General features: G+C 40.9%; 1 protein-coding gene across 1 annotated transcript in view; it reads left to right on the plus strand.

Moving 5' to 3' along the window:
• tlcd2 (TLC domain containing 2) overlaps positions 1 to 17,747 on the plus strand; it is a gene marked incomplete at both ends in the record, with an annotated part of 20,204 nt that extends 2,457 nt beyond the window's left edge. The window contains one exon of the mRNA XM_083886964.1: positions 17,361 to 17,747. Coding sequence (XP_083743090.1) covers positions 17,361 to 17,747 — 387 coding nt within the window. The remainder of the gene's footprint in view (positions 1 to 17,360) is intronic.
• Positions 17,748 to 18,342: the final 595 nt, after the last annotated feature.

The following is an 18,342-nucleotide window of genomic DNA, read 5'->3' on the forward strand; positions in this document are numbered from 1 at the left end:
GAACTTGGATGTTGATGTTGATCTCGAGATGATCTCCTCACAGGCAGCCACCCGGTTCTTCCTCTTCCACCTTTCATAGTTTTTACAGTTGTGATGTTGAGAAATGCTGTTCACGTAACCGGACCGGCTTTTTTCAGAAATCTCGCTGAGCCCGAGATTACAATACAACGCGGCAATCTCGGCGTTAATTGGAACTTCCGTTCTCGGTCCGCTTGAATCACTTGTTCCTGGTCCCATTGCGGACATTTCCTGAAAATTTAATCCGACGGTGACTTTTCGAGTTATGTTGGTCACAAACAGACAGACAAACACATTCCGGCGTAAACATATACCTCCTTGGCGGAGGTTAATTACTGAAGGAGAAGACAAGAAAACCCGCTCATCTGTTGGTTAGCGCAACTTCTGTTTCCGCTACATAAGAGCAAAACGTGAAATCAAATCCTATCACTCTTGCTTTTTTTATTTTGTTTTATGCAAACGTACTACACGCTGCATTATATACTATACCATACCATAGAGTGCAACGATGGGCTCACCCAATTCTCCCGGCTATCACACTATCTACACGCATGTATGTTGTGGTTGTGTTTACCCACAATGCCCTGGTTTTTAGGCAGTTTTTAGGGTTCGATTAAGAAGGGCTGGTGTGAATGAACCATGAAGAGATTTAAAATGTATTTTTTGGTCTAGTTCTGTTTGTATTTTCAAAGCTGCCCCCGTCTTATTCTCCGTCTTTGCTGTTATGCTCTGGTGAAACCCCTGTGTCCTCTTGAGTGTTTCGAATTCCTATGACGCCCTCATTTCTCCAATCTGCCATGAGGGTTTCCTCTTTTTACACAAGCATATATAGAGAAACGGCTTGTGGTGTAACACGAGTTTTGCCCCGGCTAGGAGAAATAATAAAGTCAAATATTCCATGGTGTCCCCCCCCCCTGCCTCCCGCCCCCTGCCTTATTGAATGAAGTGGAAATTGCAGCTTCTTATTTCTGGCTGAGCAATTTATGGGTCCTGTCAGAGCCACGGACTCCTGATGAGATCCTGTCAGCCACAACCTTCCTTTGGAAAACAGGAAGTGCTGATAACTCTGCCAGAAGGAGGACACAGCATTACAGGGAGATTAAATTGATATGTACCTACTATACGACGTAAAAGTAATCGTACATACACTGAGTCCGTTTTATTGAACGGTAAACAAAAGCACAGAGAAATGGAATAAGTCTCTGCTTTTGTTTGAGCTCAGCTAACTGAAGTACATGTGGTTAATGCAAAAACCAAGGTTTGTTTGCTGGTCTTGTAAAACATGCCATGCCACATCACATGTTCCATCAGCTACAGCCTTATTGTCCACAATGTTCCATAATTGAATTCGAGTCGAAATAAAAGGCAGATACTTTTCCATTAAGACCACTTTACTCGTTTAAAAAAAAAAAAAAAAAAAAAAAGACAAACAGTGGAAACACACAGTGGTTCATTTTTGCCATTTTGGCTCTCTCCCGTTTTCCCTCTGGAGATTGAAGTTTTCCGACATCTTTGCTGTTTTTCTTCCAAAAAACCCTGTCAGCCCTCTGTCATTAGACAGAATTCCGTCATCTTTGTAGAGTAAAGGCCAACAAGACCTTTCATGAGGATCTGTGCTTTTTTTTTTTTTTTTCAAAAAGTGAATTTGCAAATGTATTTCTCGCTCTTTCTGACCTAGAAATGATGAATGGTTTGCTTTTGTCTTTTGCAAAATGTTCACTTTGGTTCGTGGTTATTTTCCTCACACATCGCTTCCTTGTTTTGGCTTTTTGGTACATGGTTCAGACTCCTGTTTGCTCCTTCTAAATTTACTTGTCACTGACAGATTTATGAGTAAAAATCTGTGCATCTGTGAGACCACGATGACCTCGTTTTCTCGTTCAGCCTCAGTCACTAACTGTGATCTTTGAATATCCATCTAGACTTTTTCCAAATTCAACCTCAGTCTCGTGTTTTGTTTTTTTTTCCTCTTGAAGGTTCATCTTGCGCCAACCTCAGATATGAAAGGAACTCGTCTCAGTTTACCAGGCATGAAAATAGATATTTGTGGGAGGAGTCTGAAGCTGTCTGTCAACAGGAAATGTCAATTTTGTTAAAGTAGGAACAGACTATATTTGGTGGTACATAGGTTAGAGCCCTTGTTGCCGCACCAGTGACCATTTAAGCACATGATGAGGTCCGTGAAATCCATGGCAAATGCATTTAGGACAAATTCTAATCGACCTAAGCAAGAAAAGGTACTCCATTATTTTCAGTGGTTAAAAACAAAAAAACAGTCTTTGTGTTACCAAGGCCTTAAAATTAAAATGACGTGTTTAATTGAAGTTCTTCTGCTATGCATGAGTTAAATTTGGCTTCCTTTGTTTCCTATTCAGCTTTTGGAAAATTGGCTAATTGAGTGTAGCAGCAGGAATATGTGTCACCGTCTCCAAACTTTTCTATTCCGGATTCTTTCAATATTTTTTCTCGTAGGGAGGAGACTTTTCGCCCAAATCGAGTTTGAATATCACATGATACACGGTTCCTTTTAAGATATTTGCTCTTCCTTGCAAGATGGATGCATTTCCACAGAAAAACAACACAACATCACTGTCTTCAGACGCGGTGTGATGCACTTTTAGGCTGTATATTTTGAACTTGAAGGAGTTATAAAAAAGTGACGGCCTTAAAGGGTCAATTCACTCAAATCAGAAGAAATCAGTACATTTTTTTGGGCAGACAATCCCATATCTGATATCTGCAAAAGGGTGGGGGCGTTGGCTACTGACCTGAAAACGGTTAATGGGCCGAAACGGAAGTAAAAATGGTGTTACTATGACATTTAGAGCACATTGGTTTGAGCCCTCGTCCTCTGGTGCACAGATTTGAATCTGATGTGACGATATCTGAATCCATGTGCTCACACTGTCATGGCTCATATCAGATTTGTGCCACACAGGAGGAGAAGATCAGATCAGAGTTGGGTGTCTTGGTGCCACCGTACCATTGGAGTGTCTGTCTGTCCAGGTGTGTGATTTGAGTGCACTAGCCCTTTAATGTCTCTGGACACAGCCTCATTTACACAAACAGCTCTAATTGAGCGGGGTGAATAATGCACCGCTACACCCCAACATTAAAACACGTAACTGTCTTTAATGTGGTGAATATAATATAAGAGGTCTTATTTGGAACCATCATTACTGTGAGTTAAAACTCACTTTGTAGGTTCTGTTATTCTCCACATCTCTGTGGCTTGAGTTAATAACAAGGAAACGATTCAACATTAAATGCAATAACCTGTTTTAATGTAGCTGACAGCTTTGCGTTGTGTATTCATGCATAGAACGGTCACACTCGTCTTTTTCACAGCAGCAGCAGCAGCCGATTAAGTATGTATGGTATGTTTTTGTCTTCACTCGCCAGCCCACAGATATACTGTATTTCCATCCGTCCACATTCTGTGGGCTCTGCCACGCCTCCATCGTACTCTGGTGGGACAAACCACATGGAACGAGTGTTACTCTCTTGACTTGGGTTTGTACACCAGGAGCTGCTGGAGCCTCGCTTCTTTGTACTGTGGCGTTTTTTTTGTTGTTGTTGGGCCAAAAATCCACCATTTCAGTCCACACACTCATGTGTTATAATGACATTCAGTGAGATGGAGAGACGTGTGTTGCAAAATACAAAGTGCAACGTGTGCAAGTTTGTTTTTTGTTTTTTTTTGGCGGGTGAAAATCTGGTTTCATCATTTTGTTGGGGGGAACCCTCTGGAGGTTTCCTTCACTCTGGGTTTATCCTGACATGAGGACAGACATCTGGTCTGCACTTAAACCTTAGGTTCCCTGGAGAGAGGGAGAGACAGAGACACACACATGTGCAGCAAACCTCTTGTTTTAAATCTTCCTTCACGACAACTCCGCTCCATATATCAAATCAAGGCTAAAAACCTATTTATTTAGGATGGCTTTTAATACCGAGTAGTATGGTGACACTTTTTATCTTTTGTCTTCTTATCTTTTATCTGATTCTATCTTATTTTATTTTGCACTATTTTATTGTTTTTATTGTTTTTAATTACTTTTATGTGTTTCCTCTTTATTTATTTATTTCTTGTAAAGCACTTTGGATCACCGAAAGGATTGTTGTAAAGGGCTGTATAAATAAAGTACATTTACATATATCACACACACCTCCCTGTCCTTGCGTAACCTTGTAACATCTCCTCACTTGTCCCCCCCCCCCCCCGTGTCCACCTACTCTGTGCAGCTTGGACAACAAACCAACGAGAGTCTCCACACTCGTGTTTTTGTGTGGAGTTTTTTTTTCCATCATGGTATAACGGTCTCAGAAGCTCAGGAATTTCCCCCCGTGTATTGGTTTTGTGTTAGGAAGTGATCACATTTGTCGACAAACTACACAATACTACAGTCTATCACGCATAGACATGGAAGCGGCTTCTTTTCTTTATCAAACACTTATAAAGCATTTCTGAATTTGTCAATTTAAGAGTGGAAAAATCTTTTATAATGCATGTCTACTCCGACAGCACGCTACTAAGAAACTAAGAAACCGTAAAGACAGAAATAGAAATGTTGATGCATTGGTTGGGAATTTAAAGTTAACCCTTTAACACCGAGCGTATCACCGACGACACGTTTGCGCAAGTGCGCTTTGCATTTTAGTACTTGCGCCATAGTTGTTTCTGAAAGCTGAGAAGTTGCACATTAAAGCCAACATGTGGTCATTACGGTAATTTCACTCCGTGTTTGCATTCTTTTGGGCCTGTTTTTGCACCTTGAGAGACAAACACTCAAAAAATGTTCTTGTAAATGTGTTTTATACAGATCAAATGTTGAAATTTAACATGCAAAATCTGTTGTTCGTGCAGTGTTTTTTCTAAATAAATTGTTTATAACTGCCAGATATGGGGAGTTATTCTGGAAAAATTGAAAAATATTCTGGAAAAATTAATCACAGGACATTTTTCTGTCCCTTTTTATGGTTAAAATAAGCAGAAAAGTCCAGACGGATATTTTTGAGGGTTATGTGTTAAAGGCTTCAGAAAGAGGAGGAGTATCTTGTGATGTGATCAGATAAGAAGAAGTCATAGTTGGAGGCATTTGTGCAAAACAAAGCCAACACACAGTGCTTCTTGAGGGCAAGTGGTAAAGTCAATGAATGAAGCAGTACTGACACACATACAGAACAGGTTAGACTCTGCACTTACACACACACATACACACACGTATGTTGTGCTGGAGGCTGGAGACGGTCCTCAAAAGTGACGTAATGTTTGTCCACGATTGGTGCAGCATGAAGGAATGCCGTTTTCAAAAGACGTCCATTCATGGGCGGATTTAAATGACAGAGGGAGCTGACGTTCAGTGAGCCACTCGTCACTGGTGAAGAGCGAGTTTGAAAGCAAAGTAACTCCTGTGCAGTTGTGGGACTGAATCACTTGCTGCTGTGGTGAATCAGGAGAGGAAAAGGGGTTTTCCTCTATTTTCTCAGCTGCCGCCGCCTTATTTTACGGATTTAAACCTGCCGCCTAAACTGAATAAGGTCCAGCCTCTGTATTTATGTGCACTTTTTATCCTAACAGAAAGACTTAAGACTTGTCAAATTATCATGATGCAACATACGACACCTGTGCCCGTGTCTTTATGACAGTGACCAAACAGGAAGTACCAGGGACACAAAGGTTGTCTGTTTAGTGCGTCTTTTAATTATTGTGTCGATTGGTCCGTGGCTTGAGGAACAGGAAAGATGCCTTCCAAAAGCTCAGGCAATGTCATTAAAATCCACAAGTAAGAAATAAAGAAAAGTATCAGGTAAAATAATGGCCTTTCTTGTCTTTTTGAGGCTTTTCTTGTTCAAGTTAAAGTGGATTCAAGAGGAAAAAAACAGTGGTATTCAACATGAGTGGACCTCCACTCGAGCCATACCCTGTTTTACCACCTCTGCAGTTTCCTCCTCGGCCCTCTGAGAGGTGCACATTGTGTTTCACATCAGTCATCCCCTCATTGACACACCCAAAAGCCTCCGACCAATGGATAAAAAAAAGAGAATAGAGAACAAACTTGGCTCGGATCCAGTTGCTGTGACAACAACACAGTGTGATTGAAAAACCAGCGTGGGTTGGTTTGTAAGTATGTCAGATTACAGTACAGGATTATTCTCACACTGAACATTCGTACCAACTATTTCAGTATGTTGTTTTTGGGTTGTCAGCAAACCACTGACATGTAGCTGTAGGGAGGTTGTCGTGCTGGTTTAGTGCTATGAATGAATTGTAAACAGTACATTGTTTTTAATTGAATGCTTTATTTGCTTAATGTATACCCTCCCTTATATCTACAGCTTAGCCCGCTAGCTAGCTTAGCTTAGCCAGCTAGATAGCTTAGCTTAGCTAGCTAGCAAAGACGGTAACAACTGCCCTCTAACTGGGGTTGTACCTATGTTCCCCGATCGGGGAGCATCTGACTTTTTTCTTTTTTTTTAAAAAGGGTCCTATGTTCCCCATTTTTCCCAAACAATGTCCTAAGTTCCCCACTTTGTATGTGACAGGGGAACATAGGACCCTTTTTCCAAAAAAGGTCCTATGTTCCCCCCGCTTTCACCCAAAAGCACCCAGGAACCGGGGAACATCCAACCTTTATTTTTTTTTATTTATTTTATTTTTTACTTTTTTAAAGTTCCTTTGTTCCCCGGGTAAAGCAGGGAACATAGGACCCTTTTTCTAAAAAAAGGGTCCTATGTTCCCCGGTCACATACAAAGCGGGGAACATAGGACCCGGGGAACTTAGGTACGGCCCCGTCTAACACAGTCAGAGCTTTGGAAAGAACCAGTTTTGACTGGTACGAGAATATATTTGATAATTTTGCTCTTGAACAACTTCTTTAAGAATGAACACTGACTCACACTAGCAGAGGCGATTCTAGAGTCTGTAGGGGCCCTGAGCAAAAATTCCCAGGGGGCCCTGGGTTACAAATAATCTGACACCAACAAAAAATGTATGAGCTCAAAATATTTTTTTTTCAAAATGAATGAAATAACATGGAAAAACCTTGTAATTAAAAAGTATGTGAAAATATAAATATAAAGAACAATAAAATACTGTGAATAGCTTTTAAAAAATGATATAAACTTAGTAAAACAAAAACCATAATACATACAGAAATACACTGTAAAGAACCCACATTATAAAACAATATAAATATATAGAACAATAAAATACCTAACTAACTGAAAAAAACATATATAAACTGAGTAAAAAATATATGCATTACACTGTAAATAATCCTAATTTTCCAACTTGCAGAACGATAACTTCACAGATGTTAAAGTGAGGTGGGCCCCTTTAGGGAGGTTTCCTACTGAGATGTCATTGCAAATCGCCCATTGTTGTTTAAGGGGGACTGGGATGTGGCTGGTCACTGCACATTTCAGTAAAAACAGCTCTCATGCTCCAATAGTGTCGGGGGGCCCCCTATTGGCTCGGGGCCCCAAGCAGTTGCCTGCCTTGCCTGTTCACAAGCTGCGCCTCTGCACACTAGAAGCAAAGTTGTAGTGAAATATAAGTGCTTCTTGAAGGAATGACTATTTCTTTCTACTTTTCAATGCTGTTCATAAAGCTGTGAATCCTCTCAGTCCCAAAGGTTACTTGAAAACATTGGTTTGAAAACTCTTCTGTTCTGAATTGAAACTTAAGAAGCCAACATCTTTGGTTGAATCCAGTTGCCTTCATACACAGTAGCTGGTGCAAATGCAGCCCATGAACAAAGGGAGTGTCATTAAAACTCAGGAGCTTTTTTTTTTGGTGCTTTTCCTAATGAGGCTGGCAGCGCGCTGGAAAAGCCCTCATCGGCTCAAGTATAATGGCTGAGACATACATGAGGCATCTACGTTCACACACACCCAGAGTCTGACTACGTCAAATGTCTGTGATTCATCAAAACGCCTATCAACAGTCGCAGAACCTCGCCCTGCAGTAGCAAACAAACGCAGGTCAGCTACACGTGAAAAACCTCATCATCAGCAATGAGTCAAAATGGCCTGATGCTGCTGCTGCTGCTGCTGCTGCTGCTGCTGCTGCTGTCAGCTGACAGGAGTAAACACAGGTTGCATGATAGTAGTTATGTTGAACGTCCTCTTTGTGTTTGAGCGTGTGTGTGTGTGATCATTATTGTCTTGCATTTCCATGCTGGACATCCTTCCCTCCATTTCCTCTCACCTTCTCAAACCAGATGGCTTAAATCTCTCTGAGCGTCCTATTGTTTTCCTTCCTATTGGCCTCTTCCTGTCCTTTTTGACCTGCATTAAGGAAGCATTCCCTGTCCAGTAATCCTTGCGTAGGAATTGCAGCTGTGTTTATATACGTGTGCTTTTGTTTTTCGAAGACGATGGACGAATATGTAATAAATCAATATTTACTTAACTACACCCAAAAAAAAGATAACTAATAATGCAGGATTTAGATGATGATGTTTTCCTGTCATGGAGTTACTTGTATTTTTAGGAACAAAATGACATGTTTTATTCAGCTTTTTGTAAGTTAATGTAAAGCTGTAGCAAAAGATGACATTTTGGCTCAAACCTCTCATTATTATGTTAAAATCATAATTGATTGCACAGTGTAACGGTGGTAGAAAAACAAAGTTTAAGCTTGGTTTTGTCTGTGTTATTCACCTCCTCATACAAAGGTGTGTTTATTATTATTATTATACATCATAAAACCAGCTCTGAGAACACATACCTGTGTCCATACTGGCATTCTGATACTACTGAATATTTATGTTTTCATATTAATATTATTATTATTATCGTTTAAGGACATAAAAGTTGTTACCACAGAAGAAGAAAAAACACAATACTTATTATCAGTATCTTCATTGTAGAAGTAATATGAAAATGATATTTTATTTTTATTATATTATTTATGAGTCATAATTTAACGTGAACATTGTTTCATCACTTTGTTTGTGTGCGCCACCACCAGGCCTGATGAAACTCCTTCAGCTGTTTTAAAACATGTGTGTGTCAACCTCTGGCTCCAGAGGGACGCCATGTTTTTAGGACAGTGAATCTGTGTGTGTGTGTGTGTTGTGTCATCGGCTAAATGTGGAACATTGGGGACACATTTCAGACTAAAAACCAGTCAGTTGGGGATATTGTGCATGTACGTGCTCTGGATTAATGGTTTAATGACCTCCCTCTTCTTACTCTAGTTTTTTTTTTTTTTTTTTTTTTACATGATCTCATTAGCATTTAACACACACTGTCCATTGTGACAAATGGGCTGCTGCTGCTGCTCTGGTACTGAACTTCTCTTCTGACTGAGCCAGCTGGCAAGTCATCAGCCAGCGTCAGGGGAAACTGGTTTGACTGTTGCAACACAGACTGCGACGAGGAGTGAAGACGACTCAAGTTTTAAATATTTTAGATATGCTATTGACTAAAGGACGAGCATCGGGAATGCCTGCTTGTGTAAGGAGTGGATACTGTATATCACCAATGTTGAACGCAGTAAAACAAAAATTGCAAATAGAGTGAAAGTGAGCCTTGGGGAGAATGAGGGAGAGAGAAGAAGCAGGTTTAACAGATGGGGGGAAAATATGACTACACACTGTAATACACATAAAATACCACATATCTTTTCTCCTGGCTGTATGTCTGTCTGTCTGGTCGTGCTTTTTCTAGTCTTACAGCATATTGTTTGGTTTTCCTGTGTTGAGTTTGTTTTTCTCGGTAATGCTAACATTCAGAAGAAGAGATACCAGTGACTTTTTTTTTTTTTTTTTTTCTTCAATGATTTGTTGTACTTTGCATCCCAGTGGTTTCTCCTCTGAAAGAGGGATGAGGAGGTCCCTCACCGGGGTGTTGAGAGCGTTTAATTGAGTCCAGAGGGAGAAAATGCAACGAACAAACAACCACAGCACCTTGTTTTTTTAGCCCTTTATTTGGATTTGAAACTAGATTCATGTGTCGTATAATATACTGTATATACGTGGTAAGTGGTCTGTATTTATGTGGTACTTTTCTAGTGTTGATGACCACTCAAAGCTGCTTTACACTACAGCTTTACCGTTCATTCACACTTTCATATGGCGCATCTATGTGCTGCATGTATGTGTGTGTGTGCAGTCCAAAGGTTAAGTAACGCTTCCTTTGTCTTCTTCTTTACCATTTAAACTTACTCATGACCTCAATCCACATACCATCAATGTCCGAGGTCCAAAGTCTGTGTCTATATTGCTTTCTTTTCAAACTGCACCCTCTGTGTGGCTACGTATAGGTTCTCTGCAAACCTGTGTGTCATTAAAACACAGTCAAAGGGTTTTTAACACTTATGAAAGTTTATTGGCAGTTATTTAATATATCACCCTTCAGTATGTATGTATGCAAGAGTACACTTCTGTGCAGAAGTCTCACCTTTTGTTGCTTTATGTCGCTCAAACTGTGATTATTGTCATTTGGACTGAAATGATGTGACTGAAAGTTGGTATTATATTTGTTAGCAAGCTGACCTTTTTTTTACGGCGGATATTGGCTACATGAAACGGTAGGACAGACGCAGGTTAAAAAATAGTAATTATGAATGAATGGTATGGACAGTGTAGCATTGCTAAAACAACCGTTGCACTCTACTGTAAATAATCCCTTTAAAATAGAAAAGCGCTAGGTGTTGAAGCCTTAGATTTAAGCAAAGCTTTTTTATATGTACTTAGGGTAAAGTCGTGTCCACACTGAATCTGTAAAGTGAGAATTGCAGATGAACAACTCGGTACAATGCCACTGAACTCAGACGAAAAGAAGATGGTAACAGTAACAGATTTCGCACGTGTCTTGTGTCTGTCCACAACTGTAATGACCGGCGTCGGGCAATATGTGAAAGTGAGCTTAGCGAGGAAAATCCACGTTAATACAGAATCATTCTTGTGGTCTGAAGGATCCAGGGGCTGGTGAGCTGGATTATTGTGATTCTGCTGTCACCACAAGGCGCACTTGTCAGTGCAGGATGAACAGAGGCTCTGTCCATGGCTGTAGCTGTTAGTATGTGTCTGGCTGCAGAGCCGTGTGGGGGTCACAGCCGGCTGATGACCACCTGTTATGATCAGCTCTCTGGACTGAGAGCATTAACACACAGGTTGATGTAGGTGAACGTGTGACATAACGTCGTCGTGGTGCTTTGCATAAAGTGTCATTAAAGCTCTTTGAGCTGCTGCTGCTGTGTCCTTTGTACCAAGATTGGGATGGCTGTTGATTTGCCTATTGACAGTATATGCACACCAATAAAAATACAATAAATGTACAGTTGTCACATGAAGATGCTTGATGTCGTCTGCTCCTTTTATATAGAGTTCCTCTATAGTTTAAATACATGAGATGATGCTTTGTTACTCCATTGGCTCAACGGCGCACAATAACGCGTTGTATAACGGTTTGTTTTTGACCCTCCCACTGCCACCTTTCATTCTGTCTTATCTACCCGAGTCAGATAAGACGTCAGGTGAACCATGTTAAAGCGCTGTGTGTGTGTGTGTGTGTGTGTGTGTGTGTGTGTGTGTGGTGTGTCGATGCGAGTGTGTTATAAACCACGACCCATTCCTGTGTTTGTGTTTGTACTGTAGATATATAGTGCTTTTAAATTGTGAGCAGGCTCGTTCTATACCACTTCACGTACGTGTCAATAACAACCTATATTTAGTTCACCGCTCGATGTTGCAAAGTCCTGTACCTAGCCTGAACATTGACCATATACGGATTATTTTAAAAATGTATTCATGTTCCTATAGCAACTGTTTTATATCTGTTCCATGTGGCAACTCACTGTGACATAATTCACTTGTGTAATTCAGACTCATTAACCACCCTAACCAAACATGATGTATAATGTAATGTCTCTACAGGTCAGAAAAACCTCTGAGTGCTAGTTTCTCCTGATTCTATTATAGTAATAATGAATGCAATGACCACTGTAGTGTTAGTTAGCGGTCGGTTTATTTGTTGACCTTGATAACTGGGTGTTATGACACACCTCAGACTCACCTGGCACCTGTCCTGACTGTCCTGCAGTAGAGGGGAAATCTCACAGGAGAACGACTGACCAACACTTAAGTGTGATCTTCTGTGATGTGTGTGCAAAGCCCTGTGGCCTGTTTGGCTTAACTGCTTTTCCTCCCAACATGCTGACTGCGATGAGGGCGCCTGTTTGTGCTAAACACAGCGTCATCATTGCACCGTCCCTCATCGCTATCATTAGAACAGAATAGATCTTTATTATCACTGTTGCAGGAACAACGAATAACAGGTTAGAAGCTCTACATTTAGCAGCATGTTCTATTATAAACAGTCAACCCTTTTTCACAGGGGTGTCCAGAGTTGATAATGTGAAGATATCTGGGGGCCAATGATCACTTCAGACCTTGTTAAACACTAAAAGTTGCATACAAAAGCACTGTTTTCTCATTTTATTTTCATTGTCACAATTTTCATTTTTAAAAATCAATCTTTCTTGCGCACCTGGAGTCAAATAATAATATCACATCAAAGATGATGAATGCTTTTATCTGTCTGTCACAGGTGGGTTTCAAACCCAGGACCCAAACCAGCGGAGCTAACAGGTTCTGACACGTGATTGAGACTGATTTTCTGTGCAAGTCCCTCCCAGGCCATAAACAATACATTATGAAACTGTAGTTGCGCGCCGTTACAAAATCTGACTGAGGTCTGTGATTGGCCTGTGGGCCGGACTTTGGACCTGCCTGCTATATAAAATACAAAGTTCTGCAAGTAGGCAGCCTATATAAACGTTGGTTGTAATGTTAGAGACCTGCTCTAAGCATATACTATTGCACAGGTTGTCACAGGTGGGGAGTGGGTTGTCACTTATTCATCCATGGTGTGTGGGGAGGTCTGTGGGTAAAAGGTTTTGTTGAGTCTGTTTGTTCATGAACTGAATGACCTGTAGCATAAGGAGGGGTGGAAAGGGAGTGTCCAGGCAAGGTGCGCGGGGTCTTTGATGATACGTACTGGCTTTCTGCTCGAGTCTGCCAGTGTCACTGTCACTGAGGGGTAGTGTGGTCCCAATTGCCCGCTCTGCAGCAGTAGGTCAGGAGGCTCTCGTGGTGGAGTGGTAGAGGTTGATCAGCAGGTGTTGGGGGAGGTGGTGCCTGACGTAGCTTCCTGAGGAACTCCAGTCTTTGTTGTGCCTTTCCCTGCTGGTGAGAGATGTTTGTGGACCAGGTGAAGTCGGCTGAGATTGGGACTTCAAGGATCTAGTAATCTCCCCATCCTCTCTACCTCCTCTCCATCAATGTAGAGGGTGGAGTGCTCAGGCTGCTCGGATCTCCAGAAGTCCATTATCACCTCCTTGGTCTTGGCTGTGTTCAGGACCTGGTTGTTGCTGTCGCACCATTCATTGTTTGTTCTTAATCAGTCCTCCTTCTCAACCAGTTTGTGGGGTCGTACTGTGTTAAAGGTGGAGCTGAAGTCCACAAACTGCACCCTTACATACACATGGAGAGCCGTTATTATGGCATCATACATGCAAACTGGTGTGCATTCAGGTCTACATGAATGGTGGATTCCAGACCCTGCACTCTTAGAAATAAAAGTGCTAAGTAGAACCATATAAGGTTGTTCGGATTGTCCTCATAGGAGAACCCTTTTTAGCTCCAGGTAGAATCTTTTTTATAAAGGTTCCACCTGGAACCCTTTTGGAGGGTTCCACCAAGAATCCTTTTAAAACCCTTTATTCAGGAGGGGGGTTTTAAAGGGTTCTCTGGATCAAAATAGTTCTTACTGGAACCATTAGTGTTAGGGAAAATGTTTTTCAGAAGCAAATGGTTCCAGGTAGAACCTCAGACCTTGTAGAAGGACAATTTTGTGAAGGGCATTGATATGATGATGTTGATGATATTGTGCGGGCATGTGCATGAAAAGCACAAATGCCACATGAGCAGCACATAATAGAAAACTCAAACTCATTTGATTTGTTGGAAAGCATTTGTAGAATGTTTTTTTCTTAAGGAAGTGCACCATGTGGATGAAATACATATTTGATCTTAGCAGATATGTGAACATTCAAGTGAATACATACTGTAATAGCCATTTATGGAGAGTATCCTGGAGATAATCGCACCGTATAAAAGACAGGAGGCAGAGCTGGAGATGCTAAGCTTTTCGTTGAGAGTCACCAGGATGGACAGGATTAGAGGGACAGCTTAAGTAGAACGGTTTGGAAATAAAGTAAGAACGTCAAGGTCGTCTTGTTTGGTCACTTGCAGATTATGATGGATAAAGGATGTTGAAAATGGAGTTGCCGGGCAGGAGGAAAAGAGGAAGACCACAGAGAAGGTTCTTGGATGTTGTGAAAGAAGGACATTGGGGAGAAGTCAGTCATGCTGTTGACGACAGTGCTTGACTTCCTGTGACAATTGATGTTCTGTCATATGGAACACACAAACACCTCATGATGAAGGTCACCCCCGTCTTTATCCCATGACCAGCACTTACTCAGCAAAAACAAACAAAAAGTACAGTTTGCAAAACATCAACCAATAGAACATTTGAAATAGTATCTTCAGTGGGTCGGTCCACTGAGTGTCATGATCTTAAGTTCATATACAAATAAACTCTCCTGATGCTTTTTTCAGTGCGAGCAGTTATCACAGAGAATCTGTCTGCAGACACAGCCGCTCCGGAAAACTGTTAAAAGATGCCCACTAACCATTACCCTGACCCTAACCCCAACCCTAACCACTGACATTTTAGATGCAATCACTGCTCATGTGGTTCTGTGTAATTTGGAGAACGTGAAGCTCCACCCCCCTCTCTTGCAGTTTACCCTTTCAACGCTGTTTGTTTGTGTCACACTATTCATTCAATCCTTACCACAGTCAACGCGGGTCTTTTACACTTGAGTCTTCATAGCTAATGAATTTCATGGACTAAATTGCTGTATGTGTAACAGAAGCAGAGGCATTAGGACTCTTTTTATACCACAGAATCCTTTTTATAGAGGTGTTCCTACACTACAGTAGCCTCGCAGGCTGTGCTGAGAGTGTGAATGAAGCTGCTGAGATGTGTCGTGGTGCGAGTTGGTGCCAGTTCCTGCAGAGAGTTGGCTGAACGGCCCGATTCCTGTCGTCCAGATTTTCCTGTATGAGACGGCAGCGTTTACCGCTGTCACAACATACCAGACACTGTCCGTAATCCTTTCCCCTCACTCCTCACTGTAAAGTCAGCAGACTTCAGGGGGATTCGGTCGACTTCAATGCCATTGGCTTTTCTGACACAGGGTTTTCAGTGACGCTGCCGCCCCCTTGTGGAGTGTCTCTGCACGGTTACATTACAGACTTTCATAAGGGCTACTCAGCAGTAATTTGTCACAGGGCTGATGTTGGTACTGTCATACGTGATGAAAGCGTTTAGTAGTTTGCATAAACAAGCTCAGTGGAAACTCTTAACTCTCCTCTGTTTCTGTGCATCGTTGTGCGTTATGGAAATAAAAAAACAAATCCTATTTTTTCTTTTTTAACTCCAACCCAGATTTGTACTGTAGTGAAAAAGAAACTAATCGTCACCCTTTTTATATATGAGCGTAATAGACACTTTAATTGTTTTCATAATCAATAAATCTGTCGATTATTTTCACAATTGATCATTAAAAATGTTTTTAAAAAATGCGGATCGGTGTTTGTCAAACCTGGAAATTATGGCATTCTTGAATCTTTGTTTTGTCCACAAACCAAAATGATTTTGAGTTTGAAGGATTTCTTCGTTATGTGGAGCAAAGAAGTTAATATGTTCACAGTTAAGAAGCTGAAACAATCAGAAATCTTGGTTTAACCATGAAAGAAAGCCATTAATTGATTATCAAAATAGTTGCCGGTCAATTTAGTGATCGATTAATAATCAAGTAATCGAGTAATTGTTTTAGCTCTAGTTCAATAAATGTGAATAACAAAGTGAGACATACATTTTTATTATATATACATATATATATATATATATATATAAATAAGTGAAGAATCTACTGATCAGAGCAGCAGGCTGTAAGGTCTAACACGAGCACAAATTACACCGTCTTGTCTCGTCCTCCAGAGAAAACACATTTAGTTATCCATTCATTTCATTCATTATCCTGGGAAAACAAGACTTGTTATCTTATAATTATAATAACAACACGTTCATTCATCTCATTAACACAAGATAACAGGCCGTTATCCAATAACAGGCTGTTATCCCGTGATAATGAGATGTTCGCTCCATGATCTCATAAGGGCAGAATGAAGAATTATAGTAGCAGCCACGGTCGCTTCATACACATTCACACCTATAGAGTCTCCAACTCCTGCCTACATGTTTTTGGAGTGTGTGAGAAGCTCACAGTCAAACCAGGATTAGAAGTGATGCTAGGAGGGGAAACAGTTTTTCTAACATAATCTGCTGTATTATGGATTTATTGTAATTATTAATAAAATATTGTTTGTTTTTGTCCCTTGTTGTGCTGCCTCTTGCCCAGCTCGTCATTGTAAATGAAAATTGGTTCTCAACTGACTTACCTGGTTAATTAAAGGTAACATAAATAAATAAATAAACAAATAATCGAGCAGCCCTAGTCAACGACCATGGCTCTCCCTCAGCTTCCTGTACCCTGTGTTGGACTAGGAACAGAGATGTATGTACTAGAGTCCAAGACTTAAGTAAAAGTACAAGTACTCAAAAAGTGACTTCAGTAGAATTTGAAGTGTTCTTTAAGTACCACACCTCAGTGGAAGTACTCAAGTATTCCTCATGTTTTGTACTGAAGTATTGCAAGTAGTTTATTTTGAAGTTTTCTACTCGGAAAGTACGGAAAGTAAACGTAGTATTAACGAAGTATTGTGGTATGTAGTTAGCCAGATACTTAATGTTAGCTAGCTGCTAAGTGAACATCGCAGCATGTCAGGAACCGCAGGTTGCTATCTACTTAGCTAGCGTTTACTTATAGCGCAAGCTGGTGCGCCATTTGTATATTACATATGTGTATATATATATGTATGTATGTATGTATATATAAAAAACATGTAAATGTGTGTATATGTATATGTGTATATATATATGTATATATATATATATATACATATATATATATATGTATATATATATATATATACATATATATATGTACATATGTAGTGAAGTCCAAGTGGAAGTAGGAGAAAAAAATACCCCAGTAAAGTACAGAAACAGCATTTTAGTACTATAGTGAAGCATTTCTACTTTGTTACTATACATCTCTGACAAGGAATATTTCCAGTTTGCTCTGTCTCATCCGTGTTAACCCTCTAATCTCTCCCTTCATTGTGTCTCGTAGGTGATCACCTGTTTCGGCCTCTCCGTGCTGTCGGGCCACTACATCGGTTTTGCCGTGGTGGCGCTGTTGGTGGAGATTAATTCCGTGTTCCTTCACATTCGGCAGCTGCTGCGCATGTCCGGCATTTCTGCAGGTACGCTGTACCGGGTCAACAGCATGATCAACCTGGGCACGTACGTGGTGTTCCGCATCAACACGCTGGCGTGGATGACCCGCTGGCTCGTGCTCAACAGGGAGAAGGTGCCGCTCCTCGCCTACACGCTGGGCAGCGTGGGCATGGCCATCATGACCGTCATGAATATTGTCCTCTTTTATCGGCTGCTCAAGAGCGACTTTTTGAAGGGCAGCGCCCGGGAAACAAAGAAAGATAAGGAAAAGGAGATGTAGAGAGGACGGAGGTGAGGAGGTGAGGCATAGAAGGACTGGATTCACACACACACACACACACACTCATTGCTGTCGGTTTAAAACACTCTGTGGTTGAGACTTGGTACTATTTTTGTCTGTGTAGCACACATGAAGCTGGGATCTTATGGCGTCTCATACTGTAGAAGTCCATCCACTCGGTTGTAATCAGTGGGTCTCATTACAAACACAACCACATTAGCTCATCTGTTGAAGTCTTGACAGTTCAGGCTTCTGTCCTGGTGCACTCATGCTCACCTTAACTGCTAGTGGTGAATGGATGATTTCTTTTTTTTTTTTTTTCCACATAAACAAACACCTTATTGTCACACGACTAGATCTCGTCGTGAACGTAGCCCGTGGCGAAATATGAAATATTCACCCTTCGACATGCACGTGTCCATCCCAATTGTACATACATATGATTTCTTGATAAAATCTCACATAAAGCTTATTTATGATTTAGTTAAAATAAAATAAAAAGGTGCCTCTGAAAGCTTAGCAGTTCTTTTCACATCACATCAAGAGGTTTCACCAATTTTTAAGAGGAGAATTAAGTCGACAACACAATGTTTGT

The sequence above is a fragment of the Microchirus variegatus genome, assembly GCF_963457635.1.
Source record: "Microchirus variegatus genome assembly, chromosome: 3".
Classification (NCBI taxonomy): Eukaryota; Metazoa; Chordata; class Actinopteri; order Pleuronectiformes; family Soleidae; genus Microchirus; species Microchirus variegatus.